This window comes from Sus scrofa, chromosome 4 (genome assembly GCF_054392235.1).
Source record: "Sus scrofa isolate SSC_HxYL_T2T_F1_AM1 chromosome 4, Sscrofa_HxYL_maternal_Yorkshire_Landrace_v2.0, whole genome shotgun sequence".
Classification (NCBI taxonomy): domain Eukaryota; kingdom Metazoa; phylum Chordata; class Mammalia; order Artiodactyla; family Suidae; genus Sus; species Sus scrofa.
The window spans coordinates 46,372,810-46,399,874 of NC_139386.1; the positions used below are offsets into that span (position 1 = coordinate 46,372,810).

The following is a 27,065-nucleotide window of genomic DNA, read 5'->3' on the forward strand; positions in this document are numbered from 1 at the left end:
AAAGTAGTGTTAGAAGCTTCCACAGAGGAAGTAAAACTTTAGCTAAATAATGGAGCTCTCCTCTCTTTGAACCACAGAAATCAAAAAAGGAGGTGAAGGAAGCAACCTGTGCTTGACACCTTTGAGAGACTTTATGTGACTCAGCCAACCAACACAACTGAAATGAATGGCATGAAAGAGAAAGCAGGCACCTAATCTGTAAGGACTCACAGTGTCCTGGTCTGTTATTTGGCCAGTATATGGCTGGAAGTTTATCTGCTGAAGTAAGAAACTCAAAAGAAAGTGTAGGTCTATGACGAATAATACATTTTAATTATGGATACCTTCACATAGCTGAATACTGATTCCAAGCATAGTGCCAAGCATCTTTATTATTTTATTTAATCTTCACAACAGTTTTATGTGGTAGAGTTGTGGTATTACCTTCATTTTGGAATTTGAAAACAAACACTGAATTTCAGGAATTAATGACTTGACCAGTTATACAGTTATTAAATCTCCTTTGCAAGCCTAAGTTGATATCTTTCTACCAAGTTATCCTGAGTTTGAGGTGGCTACAGGAATTCCACCTGGATGTATCCACAGGTTGGAATGAGAGGGACAGACAGGCAAAGACAGGCAAAGAGACTAGACTTGGAGGTTATCAGCTGTGGGCTTGGATAAGGGCTAAGACCTCTAAACAGGAAGAAGAGGATCTGGGGAACATTAACCTTAGTGGCACGAAAGGAAGAAAATAAACCAGCAAAGGAGTTTGAGAAGGAGCCCTCTGAGATTGTGAACCCTGAATAATGTCCTTCCTTGAATCTTTTTAAGAAGTTCCTAGTCCAAGAGTCAGCAGCTTAATAAAGAATCTCTGAGATCAGAAGGGGAATTCTGTTAAAGTTCAGCCTTTGTACTTGATTCCTTCAGTTCCTTAAGGACCAAAGGACAACCTGAAACCTGCAAGGAGGCTTCACTATCTACGAAGGTAAGCAACTAGAAAATTTTTAAAGCAGATCAAGAACTCCTCCTCTAGTGCCACCAAAGGAGCTGTCGATCAGAGGTTACTGCAGGAAGGACCAATACCTCTTGGGAAAAGATCCTAACAGCTGGCGGACTAAGTCCGAAGGCAAAAAGGCGCTTCAACAAGGAAGGCCGGGAACTTCTCAGGCTCCACTCGGGTCACCGGACCCTCCACCTCACTGCGGCCCCCTCCATACCCTTCTAGCCTCTCCCCTCAGGCCCACGACCCTTCTCAGGCAGTCACCAACCCCTCCTCTTCACCTCCTCCTCCAGGCGAGGCCATGCGTCACGGGGGCGGGGCTTGCGTCACGGAGGCGGGGCTAGACCTAGCTCGCGCCAGGCCTCACCCCCGCGCGCTGAGGCCCACGCCCCTTGTGGCCAAAAAGAGGAGGGCTCGGCTGGTGAGGGGTACCGGGTTGCCTCATTCTCCGTGGAAACATACCTCCGCCACCGAATCCTCGCCTCTTTCCAAGACCCTCTCCTGCCACCTAGGTGAACGCAGGGAGGCGAAGCCGGGCGTGTGGGGCGCCATGAAGGGCCGCCGCCTCACGGGATCGGAGGCAGAGAGGCTGGCCGGCTGAGGGTCTGTGCTGGGCCGAGGCATGTGGAGCCCCGGAGGGAGCCTTCTCCAGACGCTGCCCCGGCTCCTGCAGCACGCCACTCTTCCGGGCCACGCCGAACTGCCGCCCCGCTGGGCCCAGCAGCTGGCGGCGAGCAGGGACAACTCAGCTGACAGCCTCCCCCGTGGAGGCGGGGCGAGTGCGGCGGCGGCGGCAGTAGCGGCGGCGGCGGCCTCCGGGGCCCTGCTCGGCGCCTGTCTGGAGCGCCACGGTCAGCCTGCGGCTTCAGAGCTGCCGGCGCCGGGCGGGGCCTTGGCTGGCAGCCCCGGGAGTGGCAGCGGGGGCGGCGTGGTGGTCGGCGTGGCTGAGGTGAGAAACTGGCGCTGCTGCTGCCTCGGCAGCACCTGTTGGTGCCGGAGCCTGGTGCTGGTCTGCGTGCTGGCCGCGCTGTGCTTCGCTTCCCTGGCCCTGGTCCGCCGCTACCTGCAGCACCTTCTGCTCTGGGTAGAGACCCTCGATTCGCTGCTTGGAGTCCTTCTCTTCGTCGTGGGTTTCATCGTGGTCTCGTTCCCCTGCGGCTGGGGCTACATCGTGCTCAACGTGGCCGCGGGCTACCTGTACGGCTTCGTGCTGGGAATGGGACTGATGGTGGTGGGCGTCCTCATCGGCACCTTTATCGCCCATGTGGTCTGCAAGAGGCTGCTCACCGCCTGGGTGGCCGCTAGGATCCAGAGCAGCGAGAAGTTGAGTGCAGTTATTCGCGTCGTGGAGGGAGGAAGCGGGCTGAAAGTGGTGGCACTGGCCAGACTGACTCCCATACCTTTTGGGCTTCAGAATGCAGTGTTCTCGGTAAGTGGTATCCCGCTGGTCCAGCTCTCTCCAAGTTTGTATTTGAAGGATTTTGTGACGGCCCTGGGAGGGCGCTCCATCCGATGAATGCCAGCGGGGAAGTCACATTGACAACAGGAGTTAAAATTACTTTCTGTCGTACCTTGAGAACTCTCAAACAAATAATGCAAATTTAAGTCAGGCCTTCAGTGGGAGATTTGGTAGAGAAAAAACGACTCCTCTTTGGCATATGAGTTTGATTAAAAATGAAGGGTTAAAAAACTATGGGGATTGGTGAATGGAAATATCCGCTTTAAACATTTGTCAGCTGTCAGGGAGTAAAGGCATCACATCCCTAGCTTTCTCTCTCAACCTGCTTAAATGCCTCCAAGGGCTTTGACTCAAGTTTTTAACAATAGAAGGCTGAAGAAAGTCTTTAAACCATGTAAGGTGTGATTACAGACTCCATGTTTTGGAATTTACTAAAATTTTTAATAGGCCTTTTTTAAAAATTTTGTTTTAATACAGTATATTGGGGGAAAGTCTCCTGTTTATCTTTCTTTGGAGGAACTTAATTTTGAAACAAAATAGGACAGATAACCTTTTTCCCAGTGAGAATATATTTTTTTCTTTTCACACACCTCTTACACTGTTTTTTGCCTTATATGCATATGTTCTGCTTATCCAATTTAGATTTTTCTGGGTAATGTACATGTCATTGCAAGGTGATTGAAGAATAGAAACATTGCTAGTGAGGAAATCATCCCCATTGGAAGAAAGGAATCCAGTATTTAAAACTTAGTGTCTTAAGAACAAATTATTAACTCTATTTGCCCTCTTTTTTGCTCTCCTCTTTTCTAAGGTTAAGAGGTTGAACTAGTTACTGAGTTCCTCAAATTCAATGGTTCCAAAGTACAAAGAGTTCTTTTAGAGATTCCCAGCAACTCACCCTTTAGCTGCACCTAAAGAAAACTCTGTAAGAAGTGAAGAGATTTAGCACTCAAAACAATAGGAATCAATGTATTTTTTATTGTGTTAGTGATTCTGACACCTTGTTTTGTTTCAAAAATACTAGTCTCTGGAAACTTTCTCATTTTGTGTTGTTTCAAAAGTAAATTGTTAGTCTCTAGAAACTTTTCCCATTTTGTTTTGTATCAAGAGTTCTACTCAACCTACCTGTCTGTGATGAAATTAAGATCTTTCCTTTTTTATTCTTTTCTTTTAAATGGCTTTTGCAAATTTCATGTTGATTCTAGCCAACAGCAAAAATGACTGTAGAGTGAGGCTTGTGGAGGCTTGGAAATAGATAAGGAGTTTTCTGTACAGATAAAGTTTGGTGTTCACAGGTAGTTTTGTTTGTTCTCTGCCTTAAATTTTCACCTTTTCACAACCTCCTATAAACATCTGCTTTGACCCAATTAAGTATCCTAAGGCATTGAAAGAGTATTGGAACTAAGAAACCTGAAAGTTTCATTCTTTAGTTTGCTTCTCTCTCCGGTATAGTTTATTTCCTTGTGTATTTTCTTATGCACCTATTATGTGCCTACTGTCCTAGGCTCTTATCACATATTATTTCTAATCTTTAAACTAATGTGGCAGAAGATGATTATGAATATATTATACACTGTTGTCTAATAGTCTGGAACACAGTGCTAGTGGTCTGGAATTCTGCTGTCCCCAGAGAATCTGTTGACCTTGGTCAGGTTGCTTATCCTCTCTGTGCTTCATTTTCTTTCTTTCTTTCTTTTTTTTTTGTCTTTTTGTCTTTTTAGGGCCGCACCCATAGCATATGGAGTTTCCCAGGCTAGGGGACTAATCAGAGCTACAGCCACCAGCCTACACCACAGCCACAACTCCAGATCTGAGCCTCGCCTGCGGCAATGCTGGATCCTTAATCCACTGAGTGAGGCCAGGGATCGAACCTCCAACCTCATGGATTCGTTTCCACTTGGCCACGACGGGAACTCCTCATTTTCTTATTTGCAAAATAGGAAAAGTAATGGTATCTACTTCGTAAAATTATTGAGATGATTACATAAAATAAATACATACAACTGAGCCTAGATTAACAAATACATGTTGACTTTTGTCATCTTACCTGATGTTATTACCTAGGGTCACCTAGGTACTAAATAAATGGTAGTCAAACTTTGCACTATGATTTGAAGATGGTCTCAAACCATGGATCTGTTTCGTCATTGTATATTTAGAACCTAGTGTAGTCCTGGGTGTGTAATGTAGATTCATTATACGTTTATTTATTAACATTAAAATAGGTTTTTAAAAATAATTCCAAACAGGAGTTCCCGTCGTGGCTCAGTGGTTAACGAATCTGACTAGGAACCATGAGGTTGCGGGTTTGATCCCTGGCCTTGCTCAGTGGGTTAGGGATCTGGTGTTGCCGTGAGCTGTGGTGTAGGTCGAAGACACAGCTTGGATCCCACGTTGCTGTGACTGTGACGTAAGCCAGTGGCTACAGCTCCAATTAGACAGACTCCTAGCCCGGGAACCTCCATGTGCTGCGGGAGCTGCCCTAGAAAAGGCAAAAAGCCAAAAAGCCAAAAAAAAAAAAAAAAAAGAACAAAAATAATCTCAAACATAATTAAACATGTGAATGAGAAGTTTTACTTTGTGCTTGGAAATAATTTAAGGCAATTATGTAATTGAAACCAAATGTGACAAGGGGCAGTTCTCAATTTGGCCTTGTGAGATCAAGAGAAAAGGAAAAAAAGAAAAATGACCTCATGAAATAGGTATTATTGGCATAGTTTTACTGAGGAAGAAATGGAGGCTCAACCGTCCAGGAGTTTGTTCAGGATCACCCCCCTACCAAATGGTGGATCTGATGTTTAAACCCCAAATTGGCTTGAAAAAGTGCATCGTACTGTTTGAAATTCTCACTCTTCACCATAAGCAGGGTGGGTTGTGGAGCAAGTCTATTACATCTTGTTCATTTCTATAATTAACTATCTGCTTAGTAGCTCTTTCAATTACTGAAATTCAGTTACTGAATTCACCCAGGGTATGTGAATTAAAAGAAAGTTTAGCTTAGCTGATTTCTGTTTTAGCCTAACTTTCCTTTCTGCCTTCTAGAACTTCATTCTACCTTTACCTTCTCTGCCCTCATACCTGTCTGGCTACCCACAGCTGCCCCCTTTCCAGGCCATAATTCTTTTGTTTTCTTCTTCCCTTCCTATCTTTTAAATTATACCCCTCCCCCCTTCCCATTCCAGTTAAAACTTAAGTGCCCACAACTGACTGATCTTTCATCAATGCCCATGATTAAAAAAATGTATCTGGGACTCTCTCAAAGAGGAAGTGAGGTATAGTGATCATGAGAGGTGCAAGCTTTGGAAATAGTCCTTGGTTGGTCCATGCTGAGTTATGAGGCTTAAATAAGCTAATGCACTGAAGGCATTGAGTATTTGTCTACATACTCAATTCTCAAAAATTGTCAGCAGTTACTGTTATTAGTGGTGGAGGTAGGAGTATTTACATTTTAGAGGCAGGAGCAGATTGTAAAAGGTGAATATATGGAAAAAAGAAAGGGGCTCTTCCTTACTTCCTATCTGTTCTTAACTGTTATTTCTTTCTTTCTCCCACATGTGCTGAAAAGGGATAAGCAAACTGACACTCCACTTTTGAAACTCTTGAAATGGAAAATAAGTACATAATACTTTTAGTATCAATTCTTAGGTCATAAGAAATATAATTTCCCAAGTACATATTTTAATTTTTTTTACCACTTTTAAAGATGGACTCATTGTTTCTGCTAGGTAGTGAAGTTTTTTTTCTTCCCCCTAGTGTTTTTGATGTAGTCCGTATCTGTAAGTATTACTGTACATTAAGACAGATGTCTAGACTTGCAGTCTGTCTAGAGTGTGTATTTCTTACTGCTTCACTCAGGATAGGTTAAATTATGCTTTAGTAGTAACCCCCAAACCTCAATGAGTTAAAAAGCAACAATTTGTGTAGGTTTGTTTACATACATGACACAGATCCAGGTTCTGTTTGATTTGAGAAACTGGTGGGGAGTCTATGTTTCATGTCATTTTTACTCTGGGATTCAAGCTGACAGAACCACAATCTTTCACTAGGTTTCTGTGACATGGTGAATTGCACACTGGTTTTTAAAGCCTTCACCTGGAATTAATCTTACTTTATAGTAGCCTGAACAAGATATATGGCCAGAGCTAACGTCAAACAGAAAATGTATATGCCAGGAAAAAGAGAAAACTGCAGTGTTTTGTAGCAGTCTTCATGACTCTTCCGTATGGATTCTGCCTCATGAACCCTTTGTTTCAGTCCACTGCCACTATCCTGGTTCAGGCCTCCCTTTTGGTCTCCTTCGTTATAGGCATGGATTTTCAGTTTTTTCCTCTCTCCAGAAAGATCTTTCTAGAATGCACATCTGATCTTGGTACTCTGTGGGAAACCCTCAAGTGGGTTTCTTTTCCCTCAAGATATTCCACACCCTTATGGCTTACCTCTATACCCTCTCCCCTGTCATTTCACAATTACTAAGTTCCCTTTGATATATTAACTTACTTCATCCTCAGCATTCTAAGAGGTAGACATCATTATTTCTGATTCAAACATAGCAAATCTTGTCTGTAGCTTCGAACTTCAAGATTTTCTTTTTGTTGAGAAAGTCGAAAACTGTAAACGTTCATAAGAATAACATCCCGTTCTGTATTTAGTAAGCAAGCATTCTTGTAAGGTCTTTTGTAAGATGCACCCTTGAAGACATCTGGACTTCTACAGTTTAATGTTACCTCCTGTGAAATGTCACTTTTTTTTTTTTTTTTTTGTCTTTTTTTGTCTTTTTTAGGGCTGTACTCTCGGCATATGGAGGTTCCCAGGCTAGGGGTCTAATCAGAGCTGTAGCTGCCAGCCTACGCTACAGCCATAGCAACTCGGGATCCGAGCCATGCCTTTGACCTACACCATAGCTCACAGCAACACCACATCCTTAACCCACCGAGTGAGGCCAAGGGATCGAACCCACAACCTCATGGTTCCTAGTCAGACTTGATAACCGCTGAGCCATGATGGGAACTCCCTGAAATGTCAACTTTAATCCAAAAAATATTACACGATAATTGGTTGTTATTGGTGTTTGCAACTTGCAAAGTGATGTGATTGTGTTGTCGTTCTATAGGAGATCCTAAAAATGATTCTATTTTCTCTTTTTAATTTGATTCTAGAAAAACTTCTCAAATAATTCCATATGGGAAATTTTGTTTCCATCATGATTAAATCTATGAAACCTCAAATAAAAATATAGGAGTTCCCATCGTGGTGCAGTGGAAGCGAATCCGTCTAGGAACCATGAGGTTGCAGGTTCAATCCCTGGCCTCGCTTAGTGGGTTGGGGATCCAGCATTGCCATGAGCTGTGGTGTAGTCTGCAGACATGGCTCAGATCTGGCGTTGCTGTGGCTCTGGCATAGGCCGGAGGAGGCTACAGCTCTGATTCGACGTCCTAGCCTGGGAACTTACATATGCCGCAGGTGAGGTCCTAAAAAAAAAGAAAGAAAGAAAAGTAAAAAATTAATAAATAATATAAAACATAGCATGGAAGATCCTCTTATTCATGTTGTTTGCCACTTTATAGTTTGCAGAGCAGATTTACATGCATAATGTCCCTTAATCATCACAACAGTCCTTTGAGGAGGTATCAGTGATTAAGAAGCAGAGTTATATAGAGGACAAAATATCACACACTCAAAATCAGACTTGGTTCTAACATTTACTTTGACATCTTGAGCTGCTCTTTTGAGCCATACTTTATGTTGTAAAATGTGTAGTGAAGTCTGTTGTAAAATGTGTAGTATACCTGTTGCATAGCTGTGATAAAATTTGTAGCTTGCTCATCACTTACTATTTCTGTCTCCATTTTCTGCATTCCAAAATGAGGACATTGAGGAGTTCCCGTCGTGGCGCAGTGGTTAACGAATCCGACTAGGAACCATGAGGTTGCGGTTCGGTCCCTGCCCTTGCTCAGTGGGTTAACGATCCGGCGTTGCTGTGAGCTGTGGTGTAGGTTGCAGACGTGGCTCGGATCCCGCATTGCTGTGGCTCTGGTGTAGGCCGGTGGCTACAGCTCCGATTCAACCCCTAGCCTGGGAACTTCCATATGCCGCGGGAGCGGCCCAAGAAATAGCAACAACAACAATAACAAAAAAGACAAAAAGACAAAAAAAAAAAAAAAAAAAAAATGAGGACATTGAAACTTGGAGGTTTTTTTTGTTTGTCTGTTTTTTGTAATTTAACCATTATTTACATTGTACTTACTATGTGCCAGAAACAGTTCTTCTAATCTGTACACAGTACTTATTTAATGCTCATATAAACTCTAATCCTCATCTTAAGCTGAGGCAGTTGAGGAACATACAGTTAGTAACTGTATGTTACTTAGTCAGTACAGTTAGTATGTTAGTATGTATGTTAGTAAATTAATTTAGCTAAGATTCTGTTGTTGGTCTGCAAAGTGCTGAGTTTCTCAGAGATATCCAGGTTTTAGTTGCAGAGCGCTTGCCCTGGAGGGCTTCCCATATCAAATATTATGGAGGACCTCCCATCCATCAGGCACTGGGCAAGGTTCTGTACAATTCAGTTAGACATCATCCCAGGACTTTAGAACAGGGGTCAGCAAACTGTGGCTATGGGCCCACTGTCTGATTTTGCATGGCACATAAACTAAAAATGTTTTTTACATTTTTAAATGTAAGGTTTAGATATGTTGACAGATGTCATGCCACCTCAGGCCACATCCTTAGACCTCAGTACTACTAAGTATAACCGGCCATTACCTCTTCCAAACTGTGTTCTCCTCTTTGTGCCTTTTCAGTTATCTCACCAGCGTCTGTGATTTTTATATGTCATATATGGGCTTAAAATTCACAAAGCTATATCTCTAGTCTGTTGTATTTTAGTAACAAATACAGTATATCTTATTAACCCTTCCTAGATAAAAAATTTCTTTAGAAGCAGTCTTGATAAAACAGATTTTAGCAGTATTTGTTTCTTCTGTCTACAAAGTTTTTTGTAAAAACTTTGAAAATTATAAGTACAAAGAAGAAAAAGTCATTAACATTTTTGTGTTTATTTTTCTAATCTTTGCATTTATTAATGCATGTGTTTTCCTTTTATATCATTGTGAGTGAATGTTTTAAGTGATTTTTACAACTTTTTACTGAATGAACATTTTGTTCATTAAGTATACTGCAAAATAAAATGACTACACAGTCAGCTGTGATTTTCTGTCTCTATCTTTATTCGTGCTTAGAGCTGGGCCTTATATGTAGAAGGTATTTGATAAATTTTTGTTGAAGGAGTAAAAGTAATAAACCTATAGGTTATCATAGCTCTATAAAGAAGATCTTTTTAATTTATGTGTCAGAAGATGCATGCAGTGAGGTATTTTTTTCCCCCCTGAGAAGAAGTTTCAGTGTGTGAGTGTGTGTATTAATCATATTTTCAAATGGAACTGTGACTCCTAAAATATTTAGGAACAATTAAAAGCAGTTCCTAATGTAGGGGTATTGAACCAATGGAAAAGTCTCTATATGTGAAGATGCCTTCTGAATTGTAGACAGATTTATTGACCTAACTATCTATGTCAGTAGAAGCCTCTCCTATGGTGCCATTTCCAGCTGTTAGAGGGGTGTCTCAGAGCCCTTGTTTTGCTTTTGGTGTTTTGTTTGTTTGTTTTTTTTTCTTTCACCCAGTAGCAAGACTTTCCTCAGTACTTTCAGAGTAGCTGCCTAACTCTGAAAGGGTCTAAGCCTTGATATCAGGTTGACCTCAGAGGTTACTAGAAATGCTTTTAGTGTTCATTCAGTATTCATTCACTCAACAAGTAACTGGAAGATACCTACTCTGCCTATTGCTGTTCTAGATGCTAGAAATAGAATAGCAGTGAATAAAACAAAGTCCAGCCCAGGAGCTTGCAGTCTAGTGCAAGGAGCTTGTAATCTAGTGGAGAAAGCATTCTGGATATATCAAGGCGTATGTTTCACTGATAATGAATTTCCATTTAAAACATTTTTCTCCTTCTCCTTCTCTGGGAAGGAGTTTTTGGTTTCTGAAGAGCCAATTACAAATGACTTTGCATGCTATGCTAGCCTGTTTATAAACTGGTGAATATTTTAAGTTTCCACATTTATAAAGAAAACAGTTTTAATGTTGATACAGTCAGCATCCAGTCAACATGTATTTAGCACCTAATGCCTGTAGTAGGCATCATACTAAAAAAGATTAGAAACACAATGAAGAACAAGACAGATGTGTCTCTTCCTTTACAAATTTATAGTCTGAGAAAGAGATTAAAGGCAAACAGATGGTATAACCTTAGATTACTCTCTAGCATGAAGAGGATAGATGGGAAATACAGAGAACCTGAAAGCAGTTCTTAATGCAGACTTGGGAGCTTGGGAAAGATTTCTTATAGAAATGGTTGACTGAGTAGTGAAAGACCATTTGGGATTTTGCCCAAATAAAAGGAGTGGGAGGGAGAGTAGGAGTGTCCTTGCCAGAAGCAACAATGTATGCGGGCCCAGAAAGGAAAGAGCAAGGAGTGTTCTAAGTAAAAGAATTTTGATGTTACTGGAACATAGTGTGACATGAAGCATGAGACAGTCAGAGGCCAAGTCATGAAGCACTTTGCCTGTTGAAGAACCTAAACTGCATTCTGAAGGCTGTAATAAAGAGTTTAAGTAGGATTAGAGTTGCATTTTTAAAAGACTGCTACAAAATTTAGGATAGGTTGTGAGTGGTGGTAGGCCTAGAGTGTCAGGACAAGGGAGAAGGAAACTGAATAGGAATAGGAACAGATGGTGAGTAGATTTCTTAGATGTTTAGAACATAAAATCCTTAAGACAGTGTACATGATTTTGGATATGGGAGAATGAGGGAAGAGTGAGTTGTGTGACTGACTGTGAAAATGTCTAGCTAAGGCAACTGAGATTGGGAACATGGAAAGAAGTTTTTGGGGAAGGGAAGAGGATGGGCAGTTAATGTTTTTCATTAAACCAGGTTTTAAAGTTTCATATTTATGGAGGTAAAAACTAAATTATTATAGGAATTCATTATTTTTGTGTGTAATACTACTAAATATATATTTTAATTAGAATTTACTTAATATTAACTTTGTCAATAAACAGCATTGCTATTACATAAACCAAGAAACACAACTATACAGGAAGGTATAATTTGCCAAAACTAATATAGATTCTCAGAGCTGTGGATAAAATTTGCATTCTTCTGTACACAGATCATCTTTGCGTTCTTCTTTGGAGTTCCCTTTGTGGCTCAGCGGGTTAAGAAGCCGACATAGGGTCCATGAGTATGTAGGTTCAATCCCTGGCCTCTCTTAGTGGGTTAAGGATCCTACATTTCAGTGAGCTGCTGCATAAGTTGTAGATGTGGCTCAGATCTGGCATTGCTACGTCTGTGGTATAGGCTGGCAGCTGCAGTTCTCATTAGACCCCTAGCCTGGGAACTTCCTTATGCCACAGGTGCGGCCCTAAGAAGAAAGAAAAAATAAATAAATTAATTAAAGCCTGTAAAGTTGTTTTGTAAACAACTGTAAACTGAGAAAGTAGAGGAGCTGAAGGTCAGGTTGCTGGCAAAGCTGTGCTTTGTGCTGTTCTGAGGATAGCGGCCTCAGGTTCAAGCAGCATCCCTTGGAATATAGTGATGTTCTACATTAACTCATACTAACCCAGGCAAGTGAATTACATTTACAAGTAAACACAGAACCTCTGGAACTGAGAATGTCTTTACTTCCACGGTGCTTTAAGAGTTTTAAAAGCATGGGAGAATGGCAATCAGGTAGCATTCACCATCCCTGAAGCTCACTGAAATATTTCTAATAATAGAAACTAACTAGCAGGTCAATGTTTACATCCTAGGTTGAGATTTCTAGGAGTCTTTGGAGTAGGAGAACAATCGTGAGCCAAGATCCCAGCTTATTATAGGCAGGAATTCCAGTGGGAATATTCTAGGCTCACATTGAATATCTTTTTGCTAAGTAGGACAAGGAAACAGATTTTTTTAAAAGTCGGTGGGAAAAGAAGGTTGGATGGGTCTCTTTGTGAGGACAGGTATTCTAAATTAACTATGTTTGTCAAAGACTGGAACTAGATGCAGGTTCTAAATAGCATCTTGGCTTATAGGAAATGCTATATTACAATAATTTAAGACCTATTTATCTTTAATAAACTTAGTTGTAAAACTCTGTGTGCATGTGTGTATTATTGTGATGTTCCATTTGTTAAATAATTTGACACTCCAGCAAAACAGTTTGCAGTGATTAACTGAAATTAGTTTTTCGCTTTGTTTAGCCATGCAGCTTTTCATAAAAACTGTATATAAATTATAACACTTGGCTTTTCCATAAGATGAAGTTTGGTCATGAAAGGTTTGATAAACTTTGATTTATGCTTTGGACAAAGGTCTTGTTAAAGAGTTGAGTGGCTGGGTTGTTTCAGATTTATGATATCTGTTCTTAAAATAGCCATTTGGATATTATTGATGTCACCCATGAATGTCAATTATGTGTTCTAATTAGAGAAACTTCATTACATCTAAAGATTACTGACTAAAGCTTCGCATTCTGACATTTTGGAACTTAAATATTTATTTAAAAATAATTTCCATAACATATAATGCTATTCTTAGCTGTAATATATGATTTGCTTTCATTGTATTTACTTATGTTATACATTTGATATGTTTAATCTAAAGAAAGTTTTAAGTGCTCCAAACTAACAGAGGAATCTTCCTAAAATCTAGCCTCATTCACTTCATTCTTTAATTAGACTCCCCAGAGCTTTTCTACTGAGTACAAACTAGTTTCCCTTTCACCCAAGGGCCCTAACAAGTATCACTGCAAATACTTGTCCTGTCTTTGTTTTACAGGATTCACTTGCCCTGTAATAAACAATCAAAGCTGTACTGCTAGCTTTACTTGTACATCCTGTATGTTCCCTGCCACACTGTCCTTGTTCATTCTCTTCCTTACCTTCCTCATCTCACCTATCTTTACCTCCCAAACCTGTATTTAGCTTTTGGAGTCCAATTGAAAGTCCTCTTTTCCCACAAAGTTGCCCTTTGGCCCCCACCCCTACAGAGATTTTAATCCCTATTTACTCTTTCATACTTTCTTTGTGGCCCTTCTCAAGGCTCCCTTTCTGCCTGTTTCTGAGTTAGTTGGTGTGTACTTTCAGTGTGTAACTTCTTCAAGATAGAAGTTTTGTTTTATTGTCTCTCTCTTGCAGGCACCTACCAGAGCATATCATATTGCATGGAGCAGTTATTGAGTCAGTAATTGTTTGGGTGAATCGTTAACAACCAGTTACTGCAATATTCTTTCCAAACCAGCAGTGGTACATCTCCAGTTAATCATCTATGAATAGAGATGATGTAGCTTTACTGAAAATATGATTTACATGATTATTAGGTTAGATTATAAAGAGTAACTTACAGCTGATTAAAATACCAGATTTTAAAGTTAGTAAAATAAAATTTAATAAAGTGGCCGCTAGCTTTCTTATATACTAGTAATACCCAGATGAGGGTATGGAAGAGTTATTCTCAAATTAATAGCAGTAGCAACAACTACAGTATAAAATGCTTAGAAATAAACTAATAGAAATGCCTGGGAGTTCTCATCATGGCTCAGTGGTTATCAAGTCTGACTAGGAACCATGAGGTTGAGGGTTCAATCCCTGGCCTTGCTCAGTGGGTTAAGGATCCGGCGTTGCAGTGATCTGTGGTGTGGGTCGCAGATGCGGCTTGGATCCTGCATTGCTGTGGCTCTGGCTTAGGCTGGCAGCTACAGCTCCGATTGGACCCCTAGCCTGGGAACCTCCATGTGCCGTGGGTGCATCCCTAGAAAAGACCAAAAAAAAAAAAAAAAAAAGAAAAATGCCTGATATATGTGAATAAAATGACCACATTTTAGTAAGACGTGGAAGATTTTTAAGTAATTATAAAAACATTTCTGGATAAGGATACAGAGTATTATGGAGATTTCAGTTTGACTTACACTAATTTATAAATTTACCTTAATCCCAATATAATGTTTTCTCAATTTTGTTTGTTTGTTTCTTGCTTTTTTTAGGGCTATACCCATGGCATATGGAGGTTCCCAGGCTGGGGTCAAATCAGAGCTACAGCTGCTGGCCTACGCCACAGCCACAGCAATGCAGGATCTGAGCCCTGTCTGTGACCAACACTACAGCTCATGGCAACACCAGATCCTTAACCCACTGAGCTAGGCCAGGGATTGAACCCCCAACCTTATGGTTCCTAGTCGGATTCGTTAAGCACTTAGCCATGACAGGAACACCAACATTTTTTTTTAAATGAGCAAATGAATAAATAAAGCTATAAAGGAATTCAAATAGAAAAGTGTATATCTAAAAGTAATCTAAATATAAATTAAAATAGTATATAATCTATGTGTATATAGATTGATAATGATGAAACATCATTTTTACTGCTATTAAACTAAGATTGAAATTTAAAACTTAAAAGTTGTTGAGACTGTGATTAAGTGGACACACTTATACATAACTCACTGATAAGTGTGTAAATCAGTGTGAACATTTTGGGAAAACAGTTTTTACTGCTTGATCCAGTAATTCCATTCCTAATGATCTATCCTAAAATAATGGAGTTGCATATGCTGTTAGTCATTTCTTGCTGTGTAACAGAATACTCCAAAACTGAGTGACTTAATAAACATATTAGCTCAGTTTCTGTGAGTCAGGAATTCCTGCGCAGTATAGCTAGGTGCCTCTAGTTCAGGTTTTTTCACAATATTGCAAACAAAAAGTTGACCAGAGTTGCATCATGTTAAGGTACAACTTGGGGAGAATCTGCTTTCAGGCTCACTCAGGTGGCTATTGGAAGGTCTCAGGTTTTTACTAGCAATTTGCTGAAGACATCAGTTTCTTGCTATACGGACCTCTCCCTAGAGCTGTTACAACGTGGTAACTTACCTTCTTGAGTCCCCTTCTTTTGTAACCTAATCTCGGAAGTAACACTCATCACTTATGCTGTAGTCTATTTGCTAGCAGAAAGCACTAGGTCCATCCCATGCTCTAGGGAAGAGGATCACACAAGAGCATGAATACTGGGAGATGGATTTAATTGAGAATATTTTAGACACTGTCTCTCACACAGGTTAATATACAAAGGTTTTCATCATAGGTTTACAAAAATTTATAATAGCAAAGACAAAAACAAAAAACAAACATATACAAGAAGGAAGGAATTTAAATGTTCCGCAGTTGAAGAATGGTTACGTTGTGCTACATCCACACAGTGGTAGTTTAATTGTGTAATAATAATTTCTGCCTTTTTGAGTGTCAGTCATGTGCTAGGCATTTGCTAAGATATTTACAAATATTTCTGATCCTAACAACAACCATGTAAGATAGTGGTTATTATCCTCATTTTATGGGTGAAAAAAATTAATGCTCAGAGACTCAGCACTGAAATGTCATTCTAGAGTTACCTGGCTTCAAAGCCCAGTGATCACACTGCTATTTAAGTATGCTTATGAAGAATATTTAATGACATGCCGAAGACTTACAAAATTATTACAAAATTATTTTTACAAAGCAATCCTTGTGTGTACACATTTTATTTACATGTAAGAAAAAAAATAGTCACAGATTTTATCTTTCAATAGCAGAATAATATTAAAATTTTTCTTTAAACTTTCATTCTAAATCTTCTACATTTTATATGTATTCCATTTGTAATCATTTTTAAAAACCAGAATGCTTTGAAAAGTTCAGTTCCCTCTACTCTGAAGGGAAGACTGCTAGCAAGACTTGTACACAGTTTTATGTGAAATTGAAATTTTACTTGGTGATGAATCATTTCATTTCATCTGCTCTTCTAGATTACTGATCTCTCCTTACCCAACTATCTGATGGCATCTTCAATTGGACTGCTTCCTACACAGCTCCTGAATTCTTATTTGGGTACCACCCTGCGGACCATGGAAGATGTCATTGCAGAACAGAGTGTTAGTGGATATTTTGTTTTTTGTTTACAGGTGAGTTTAAGGCCAACGGTTGTCTTTTTTTTTTAGTTTCCTTTTTGTATGACATTACCGACTTAAATCTAACAAATTTCATTGAAAATAAGACAGTTTTTTTCCTTTTTATATCTTTTCTTGTTCTTTCACTACAGCTTCATATTTTGACAACATTTACGCTTTGAATTGTGTGGATATGTGGAAATATATAGAACTGACTTGACACTTATTGAAAATTCTCGTAAACACAAAAAAGGGAATGACAAAAATAGGGTTCTTTTGCAGTGACTTTTTTCATCAAGTATTCTGAGTTTGTATAAAGTGTTATTAATACTGTGTTTCTAAAGTTGTTTTTTCATTTTTTAAAGTTTTATTGACGTATAATTGATTTACAATGTTACGATAATTTCTACTGTACTACCAAGTGATTCAGTTATACATGTACACACATCTATTCTTATTCTCTAAAGATAATTTTAATGAGATTTAGTGAGGCTGGATTTTTATCTTAATTTATGTTCAAATTTTGAAGTTATTGAACTCTTGATATTTTTAGGTTGTTATACTGGCAATGTAAATTTTTTTGTAGTACAATTTGATGTAAACAAAAATTGTTTTTAGAAAATACTGCTTTTGAGGGGAGTTCCCGTCGTGGTGCAGTGGTTAACGAATCCGCCTAGGAACCATGAGCTTGAGGGTTCGATCCCTGCCTTGCTCAGTGGGTTAAGGACCCAGCGTTGCCATGAGCTGTGGTGTAGGTTGCAGATGCAGCTCGGATCCTGCGTTGCTGTGGCTCTGGCTGGCGTAGGCCGGCGGCCACAGCTCCGATTCGACCCCTAGCCTGGGAACCTCCATATGCCGTGGGAGTGGCCCTAGAAAAGACAAGAAAATATTGCTTTTGAAAAATAAAAATGTATTTGATTATATGTCCAAATAATATTTGTATAATAGATTATTACTGCCATGCAAATTATAGTATAGTTTAGGGTACATACAATTCCATATAAGAAGTTGATGAAAGGAAAATCTTGCTGTGTAGGCAAATTTATTCAGTACCTCAAAACAAAGTTTAAAATGTTAAAAATTCATTTGCTTCATTTCATTCCTGAGATTTACCGAAATATAAAATAACCATAATTTTTGATGATTTAGTAAGATGATGATGATAGCTGACATTTTTTGACTACTTTATATGCCATATGTTTAAGCTCATTTAATGCCTACCAAAACCTTTGTGGGCATTTACTTTTATTATCTACCAGTTATGAACCAGTTATGTACATTCAACTGTGCATTCAGTGATGTTACATTGGTAGCATGAAATTGGTCAAGATGGGGGTATTTACAATTATGGAAAATGGCAAATGCTCTAAATCAAGCCTCCCACCTCTGACCCCTAAAAGCTAGATTATCAGTACACTATCAAACAGTAAATTGTCTAACATCCGAGCTGCAAGGGGTAGGATCAGGATTTGAACAAAGTCACTTGGTGTTAGAGACCATGCTTGTGAACCACAGACTATTGTCCACTGAGCAGTTAATGATATTGAGATAGATGACTTAAAAATTATTGGTCCATTGACTTTTAAGTTTAATTTATACTGCTTTTGAATATATTGTATCATATTACAAATTTACTGTTTGTTAGTGATATTATTCTAAAGTTTTTGAGGTACTATATTATATTAAATACTATGTTAAATAAAGCCAGAGTTGATTTTCTTTTTGCTTATGTAGTACGAGTTTAGTAAAGTAAGCCTAGGAATATTTGCATTAAACTATAAATAAAGCTTGTCAATAAAAGGTCTTACTTTAACAAAAATTTTGCAGTATTTTTGATATTCAGTAAGTCGGTTTTAATTTTTCTTTACTATTTTTTCTTCAGAGCTACATTTTTTTAAGTTAACCTGAGTTTAGATTTAGAGTTTTTATTATAGTTGGTTTATTTTTATTAGTGTAGCATGCTAATCATATATTAAACTTTCCATTATTATGTAGTATCTACATTAATAATTTATGTTTATAATCATTCCAAGGTACTCTAAGATTCTGATTTACACTACATCCCCAGATAGGTTTTTTAGTGTATTTAAGTGTATTTTTTCCTAGTTTCCGGAAAACAATTTGAAACATTTTTTTCCCGACATTGTAATTAGAATTCCTTATTATTAGTAACTTTATATTTCTACACATCTTAGTAAATTACTCAGCTATAATTAATGGAATTATAATAGAACAAAATAGTTGATAGATTTTCAGTGGTGCTTCCTAAAATATGGGATTTTCTTTTTTGTAACAATTTCTTACCCCTTTGCTTGAGTTGACAAAACTCTATTTAGGATACAAAATGGGGAAAAAGGCAAATGTTTATTAGCCCAAATATTTACAAAAAATAATCACTATAACAGCAACAAAAAAAGTGAAGGCATATTGGTGCCTTAACTTGATATATTGATAGTTTAATTTGTGTCAGGGAGGATTTAATTTAGCGTACAAAAGGTATACAGGAGAATAAATAAGAAAGGTAAAAAGTCATCTTGGGATAATTAGCATAGACAAAAAAGGATGATGCATAGGTTAAACTTAGTAGAGTAATATCATGAAGTTCTCTTATTTGTTAGAAATGAGCCACAAAATTGCCTCCTATTATAACTACCTAAAGAGAATCTACAGTGTCCATAAAATTAAAGCAATACCAGATAGATTTTCAGAGGAAGGCACAACTATTTCTTGTACTGAAATCCAGGTTAGACTCCATTGTTTGTCAATTCAGTTAATCTTTTCCGTGCTCTGTATTTTTGTGTGTACTCATCAGCCAAAAACCCATTCCCAGATAAGTCCAAATTTTGATTTGCTTTGCACCTGCTCTTTTGGGGAAGCAGATTGATGATATTTAATTCATGCTCAGAAACCTTCAGCTGATTTCTCACCACTGTCCTATAGTCTCTTTCCTTTGTCTTCCCATTCTGCCATTTTCCTCAGTGACTGTTTCAAACTTATCTTCACTGTCCTCACAATTTTCTCTTCCTCCCCACTTCCCTCTTCATTCTCAACAGATTACTTCACTTGCCTAACAGAAAAATCAAAAGCCTTCAAATGAGAAACCTCTCATTTTCTACTAAGAAATATAACCTTCTTGTGTTCTGCTTGTATTCTTAGATTGCTTTCAGTTACCAATGGAAGAAATCCCTTTCTGTATGCTTTCTTGTATTAAGCTTGTCCTTCTATTTGTGTTTGATTCTTTCGTTTTAATAGGGAAACTTTTAAAAAGTTTTTTGGTATTGTTTTGTTTGCTACTTCACTGAGCTATTAGAAAGAGTCAGTAGAAATTGCCAGGTCTTGGGATCCAGAAAGGCCTGTGGGGAAAATCCCACATCAAGATGCAGCCAGTTGACCCTTTTCGGGAATTGGAAAAACTTTTTCACTGGTTCTAAACTTATTTTCTGTGGCCTTGCCAAATCCTTCCATCGTACTTTCATTGCTAACCTTCTCTAAATCAGGTACATTTTCCTGTTCTCATTTTAGCATCCTAAGACTTTTTAAAAACGTTTTCTTTTTTTTTTTTTTTTTTAATTTTATGCCTGTACCCATGGCATATGGAAGTTCTCTGGCCAGGGATGAAATCCAAGCCACAACTTCAGCCTACACCACAGATGCTGCAACACCAGATCCTTTAACCCACACCTCTGCAGCAAACCAAGCCTGGTTTGCTGCAGTCAGGTTTTTTTTTTTTTTTTTTTTTTGTCTTTTTGTCTTTTGTTGTTGTTGTTGTTGTTGTTGCTATTTCTTGGGCCGCTCCCGCGGCATATGGAGGTTCCCAGGCTAGGGGTTGAATCGGAGCTGTAGCCACCGGCCTACGCCAGAGCCACAGCAACGCGGGATCCAAGCCGCGTCTGCAACCTACACCACAGCTCACGGCAACGCCGGATCGTTAACCCACTGAGCAAGGGCAGGGACTGAACCCGCAACCCCATGGTTCCCAGTCGGATTCGTTAACCACTGCGCCACGACGGGAACTCCTGCAGTCAGGTTTTTAACCCATTGCACCATGGCGGAACTCCTAAAAACACTTTCTTCTTTGATATCACTATCTTGATCTTCTCCCCTGTTTGCCTGGCTCACTTATCATCACCACCTCCTTTTTTCACCCTTAAATTAGTTTTCCTTAAGATTCTAGTGTGAACTTTCTAGTCTCACTCTGAAAACTTTTCTTCTTGACCAATACAATTTCAGTGGTGGCTGTTATCATGTTTATTGTAAGAACTCCCTAATACACATCTTCAGCTCAGCCTTCATTCCATACCTTTAGATCCATTCACTTAATTGCTTTGGATATCGAGTAGGCACCTCAAATTCAAGCAGTACTTAGCATCTTACCACACCCTCCCCCAGTTAGTTAACCTTTTTTCCTTCTTTTTACATGGTATCATCATCTATATAGTATCAAACGTAGAGTATTCAATAAGTATATCTTGTGTTTTTAAGAGAGCTAACGTGTTGGAGATCAAACACAAGGTTTAAAGGCCTATGGCTAAAATAACTAATTTGCTTGGAATTGTGTTGAGTAATAGGTACTCACTTAATGGTATTCTCTTGTACAAGTTCCAGGTTCCCCTCTCTACTCAATGTATCTCCCCCCAGTATGCTGCCCTTCCCCCACCACCCTCAACAGTTGTATCTAGAATACTTCCCTCATAAAAGTATTAAAATTTTACATAGGCTTAATTGAAGCAGTATTGTATTTTAAGATCACTGGTTAGAGCAGCCTTTGAAAGCTTGCTCAGACATTAAATGACTCCTACTGAGACTATTTGCTCCAAACTCTAAAGAACTGCTTTACAAATAAACTTTGGAATACCACTTAGAAGATATAGATTACTTAATCATTCTGCTGAATTGTATGGAGAATGTTTAAGCACAGAAGGATCCCAACTTTTTGGACAGTGGGAGAAGCCATGAGGTTTAAAGGTATTTAACCTAAATAAAATCATTAGTGAGTAGCTAAAACAAGACTAGAACCTGATTTTCAGCTTGACGCTTTTTCTAGTTGACTGGCATTTTTTTCCTTCATCATCTTTTGTTTTTGTTTTTCCCCAAGAATAGACAGTTACATGTTCCCAATCGCTTGTTAATCTCTTTTGAAACTTAATAGCACTTCATTATTTAAAAGTTTTTCTTCATATTCTTAATTTTGCTGCACCAAGTAGTTCATTTGCAGATGGCAGTGCTTCCCTCTAAGTGGGCTTAAAAATACTTATGGATATTTATAGTTCTGCACAGAAATAATACTACATTAATAATATTAATAAAAGTTTAGCCAGCTTTACATCTACTGTAGAAATTTTCTTTATTCCTTGAGGAAGCTTTTTGGTACAAAGAAGGACGCTTGACATGTGTCAAGCAAATATCATTTATATAGAGTAAAAGGAATGTATGCTTGCCTTATGGTTACTTGATATCATATAATGGTTATTAGCCCTATAGATTTTGGCCCTCCACACCAAGCAGCCAAGGAAAAAATAAATGACAACGTGATAAACTATTTAAAAATTTTACTTGACTGTATTTGAGAAGCATCCTGTTTGAAACATTTCTAAACCAGATATTTATTGGATTTATTTCTCCTTTTTTATATGAAAATATTGTTAACTGCAATGTTTTATTTTTATTCACAGATTATTATAAGTATAGGCCTCATGTTTTATGTAGTTCATCGAGCTCAAGTGGAATTGAATGCAGCTATTGTTGCTTGTGAGATGGAACTGAAAACCTCTCTGGTTAAAGGCAATCAACCAGATATCAGTGGCTCTTCACTCTACAACAAGAGGACCCTAACATTTTCTGGAGGTGGAATCAATATTGTATGATACTAATAAATTTATGATTGTCAAGAGCCTAATGTGCTGTCCAAGTTCTAGTGGTCCCCTCACTAATGGGCAGACACAGGTTCTAATTGTATTACAGCACACACACACAAAAAAACTGACTAGTTTTTAAATTGCACATTTTTTTTAAAGCAAAAATAATTTTCTGAATATTAAATGTAAATATAGTTGCAATTTTGGCTGCACCTTTTTATCATTCATTATGCCCATAACGGCCTATAGATCTGCACTTTAGTTAATTTTTCCCATTGTTTTCTTTCTGGGTACTTATGAACAGAGAAACAATAATCCAAATATTTTTCTGCTTAGTGTCTTTATTTATAAAGCCCATGAATAGTTGTATGCATCTTTCCTATTTATAAAGATGAGTAATAGTATGCAATTTTAAATGTGTAATATTATCAGATATTCTTTGCTTCGTTAGTCTTTCCAGAAAGGATGTATAGTCTTTTTTGCTTTTTTTCAATTATTTTAGGTGGGACCACTTTGTTTCCCTTTTCCTTAATAGTTTAGAAAATAGACATGAACTTTTGTTGAAATGTATTTTTTGCAAGGACCATATTGTTGCAGGGCCATTTACACCTATACACACAGCTTAAATCCTACATTGTGGGACTGAAGTGCTCTTAAGATAACTTTTTTAGTTTCACTGTGTAATATGCAAAGCAAAAGGGAAATTATTTAATAGGTGGTGGCTCAAATTAGAACTTACGTTCTAATTTTATTACATTGGCTTTACCCTCCTTAGGTCTCTCATCAAAGGGCTGTCCTATTGCAGTCTTACTAAAAATATTACTAAATTAAACTTCTTTTTTTAATGTTCATAATTAGGCTTTGAAATAAAGATATTATCCTTTAAAGTGGTGGACTTACCATCATTGAACATGTCACTTGGGTGGCCTTGTTTAATCAAAATGCCTTTTTAAAAAAATCAAGCTTTAAAATCATGTTTTTAATTACCTTGAAGTACATATATATTTGTGTCATAGTCTTCAGCTTTAAAACTGTAAGTATAATGTTAATGTCCAAATTTGTATTATTTGCCCTACTATAGAGTAGGTTTATTTTGGTTTTTTGATACTTGTTTTTCTCTGATAAGACTCAGGAATTCTGAAATGTGAAACTAAGTCCTCAATTCTTTATTCTGTAGCATGAATTGAGTATATTTATTAATAGCACTTATGTATATAAAAGATAATAATTAGGTATATGATTCATATGGCATATTATTGTTCATTTATCACCTTATATTTTTAAATAGTTTCATTGTGATCTTAATGATTAGTTTTTTTATAACAGAGATTATAGATATGAATGCAGATTTTCTGGTATCTCTTTTTTAGCTATGAAGATACCATCTTATCAGAGACCTTCCATTTGCCTATTCATTAGGATAAAAATCTTTGCTCTGATTTACTATAGTGTGAAAGAATTATTTGGAAGCTGATTAGTCAAGTCTTATGCTAAAGATGCATTTGATCATTTTCATGTGTAAACATGTTGCCTTATTGCAGTTATAATTGTTTTCCTTTCCTTCATAATGCCTAAGTTTTCTTAACTTTGAGTAACAGTGAAGTTCATTTATATATGTCCATACCAAGAAAACCTCAGTGCAAATGATCTGATAGGCGCCTGGGTCTATAGCCCTACAAATCTTTCCTTCTTTTATTAGTAGAAAAATATATATAGTATTGGAATGTTCTTATTCTTTTCTAAATCCTAATTACTTGTTTAATTATTTTAAGATGATTTTAAGTATACCAATGATCAGTACATTTGATTTATTATTTTTGCCTAACATGACAATATTTCTCTTGTGCTTCTTGTTTGTCGGTTAGATTTGTTAATGAAATCATTAAGATCACCACTTTCATACACTTTTGTTACACTTCACGTATTTCGAAGTGCATTTATTTTACTTAGCATTTTGTAACTTGAATAACTTTACCAAATGAATTCCTTTTGGTAGTTTGTAATGAGTTCTTCCAACTGTTGCATTTTGCTTGGTACTTTACATCTGTAAAGGTGAAAGAGAAGTAATTTTTCTGTATTATGCCAACGTAATTTTATGTAATAAAATCATCCATTTTTACTTAAAATAGTATGGATTTGCTACTTCTGAAATACTGCAGTTTTCCTTTTTGGCATCATTTCCAGCCTCCAAGTAAACTGCAGTCCCTTATAGTTATGTTGTTTGATAGCTGCACTTGGTTGCTGGGTTTTTAGGTGTGCTGTCTATAAATTGTACAAAGCATTACCATGCCTTACGCACTCCATCTTTAATGCTGCATCCCAGATTTTTGGCAGCCACAGATTTCTACAAGCATCTTTTATGTTGCAAAATTACTGCTTCCATTCATAAAGTATATATTTATAAAAGAAAATGTTTTGGACTTCACAGACCATTTAAGTGCAGTTTAAAGTTGCTTTGTTTTTTAAAAGTATACAATATACTGAATCTCTAAATCTGATTAAAGGTGTATTCTATTTTTATTTGGGGGGGCTTTTTCTTATTTTCCACATTTTCTGGTTTATATGATTTAGTTAATTTTTTTGCCAAGTTTTGTCATGTAATTTTTTTAAACAGCAGCACCTCCTTTTAAAAACATGTTCATGGTAATTTATTAGTGCTTTCTTGTTTATTTGCATTTGACCATCTGATTTGTTAAATAACTTGAAATCTGTACTCTGGTTTGTAAAAATAATAGAACTAGATCTTTGTCATCAGAATGTGTATTTTGAGTTTATGTTCTGAATTGACATTGTAGGTCTATTCAGAGTCAGCAATACTCACCTTTTGTGCATTTGTAAGTCCAACTGCAGGACTTTCTAAGAAGAGTCCCCTGCTAGGGTCAAGTATATGACTATAAAACGTTTCCCTCTTTGAGAAGCTATTAAGTTCAGTATCTACTATTATTTACCATTGCTGTAACTGACCTAAGTGGTGGAGCTACAAGCATGTCATAGCATTTCTGTGTTTGTTAATGCACGATGATGATTATAACTGTTCTTGGGAAAGGTACTATGGTTTGCATATGTCAGTATTTGTGGGACTTTCTTTAGAATGATGAAAGTTGCTAGGTATGTGCTAGGTTGATGCAGGTAATCCTTAGGCTCACAGTAAATCCATGCTATTCAAAACCAGTCTATATTTGGAGATAAAAAGATAGGTTTAATGAGGACCTCAGGAACAATGGAATTTTGTTTCAGACACAGGCCACTCAGTGTACCAGAATGATGGTCAGAATAACATTGTCTGGTTTTTAAATTGGACATTGCTCATTTCTGTTATAATTTACTGTTCAGGATTTCATTTTTTTTTTTTTAAAGGTCATGTCTTTAAGCTGAAAAGCCTTTAAAGAAGGAAGTGGAATCACGTATTTAACAGGATATTTAAAACTAAGGAGTTCTAATTACTTCACATATATTGAATATAAGTTGTTAACCAATTCTACAACTAAACAATAACTTGGTACTTCTGATTTGCAAAGTGATTGCTGCAGAATATTTTCTAAGGTAGCTGAAAATTTAAAATAGATAATCAGTATAATCTCTTGATAACTGGTATCTCAGATCACTTGTATATCTGAGAAAATAAAAGATTATGTTTTATTTTTGTCCTCTCTTCTTTTTCTTTCCCTCTCTAATCTAATGGATATGGAGATATGTGCCAGAGGAGGGGGCTATTCAGGAGGAAAGGAGAACATGCTCCTAAATCCAGGAATGCTGGTAATTGACCCTCAGTGCAGGTTGTTATAGTTATAGCAGAGGCCCTGTCTTTCTGTGAAAGACATCAGAAATTCTGGTGTCTTATGTTGGAACTTGATCTTCCATGTGTTTTTTTCTAACACCCTAAAGTTATGGCTACTTATTTGTTACTTATTTGTCCCAGGTTAGAGTAATGTTTATGATGCCTTTCATAATATTGAAAGACTTTTACCAATCTAATTTTTTCTTGATTTCTATCCCGTTTCCATAACTGTTTCCTGGAGAGCCCATTCCAGTTGCCATAAAGCTTTCATCTTAGTACTTAGAAAAACACTTGTCCTTGTTTATTTGTAGCAGATCACATACTGTTGCCTGTCTATTTTTTCTAGACATTTTAGGTGAAAATGGTTTGCTAGAACACAAAGTAGGCCAAAGAGGGGACATCGCATGCTGCATACTGCTTTCAACTGGGGTATCGCAGTGGAAAACTCATTGGATAAACTCATTGGAATGTTGGCAGTGTGTGTGTTCATTACCCAAGACTGTATAGTACTTTCTTCCATACTTACCCCCCTTGGTTGAGGGTATCTATCAGCACTCAGAATGTGGGGGAAACGTATGTTAATAATATTGTGAGTTAAATATTGAACAATTTTAGGGAAAACTTTATATTGTGATAGTGTTAAAATAAGGTACATGTGTATAGTAAATTTATATTTAATCATCTTGTCGTGTTTCAACAAAGTTTCTTACACTGATTGATATTACTGTCTTAAAAATATCTAATATTTTATAGGGTAATCTACTGGTTGAAATGCTATTTTTAATAGCAAAATATTCTCAAAGTTAAATAGAAAAGAGTCAGCAAAATATGCACTGAACCAAAAAAAGAATAATTTGAAAATTGCGAAGTTTTTTTGTTTTGTTTGCCTTTTCTAGGGCCGCTTCCTGTGGCATATGGAGATTCCCAGGCTAGGGGTCTAATCGAAGCTGTAGCCACCAGCCTACGCCTGAGCCACAGC

The 27,065-nt window shown here is 37.6% G+C and overlaps 1 protein-coding gene across 4 annotated transcripts; it reads left to right on the forward strand.

The window, feature by feature from the left end:
• Nucleotides 1-1,360: 1,360 nt before the first annotated feature.
• TMEM64 (transmembrane protein 64) lies at nucleotides 1,361-25,947 on the forward strand. Of its 4 annotated transcripts, XM_021089135.2 has the most exons (3): nucleotides 1,361-2,411; nucleotides 16,313-16,468; nucleotides 22,126-25,947. In XM_021089135.2, exons 1-3 carry the CDS (start codon nucleotides 1,605-1,607, stop codon nucleotides 22,315-22,317), a joined length of 1,155 nt encoding a protein of 384 aa, XP_020944794.1. In that variant the 5' UTR covers nucleotides 1,361-1,604; the 3' UTR covers nucleotides 22,318-25,947. The 4 variants fall into 4 exon arrangements, 2 of the variants coding, with proteins under 2 accessions (XP_020944794.1, XP_084877228.1); XR_014843014.1 differs by lacking the exons at nucleotides 16,313-16,468; nucleotides 22,126-25,947 and adding an exon at nucleotides 4,762-4,977 and having other exon boundaries at nucleotides 1,361-4,262; XR_014843013.1 differs by lacking the exons at nucleotides 16,313-16,468; nucleotides 22,126-25,947 and adding an exon at nucleotides 4,762-4,977 and having other exon boundaries at nucleotides 1,361-4,257.
• The last annotated feature ends 1,118 nt before the right edge of the window (nucleotides 25,948-27,065 follow it).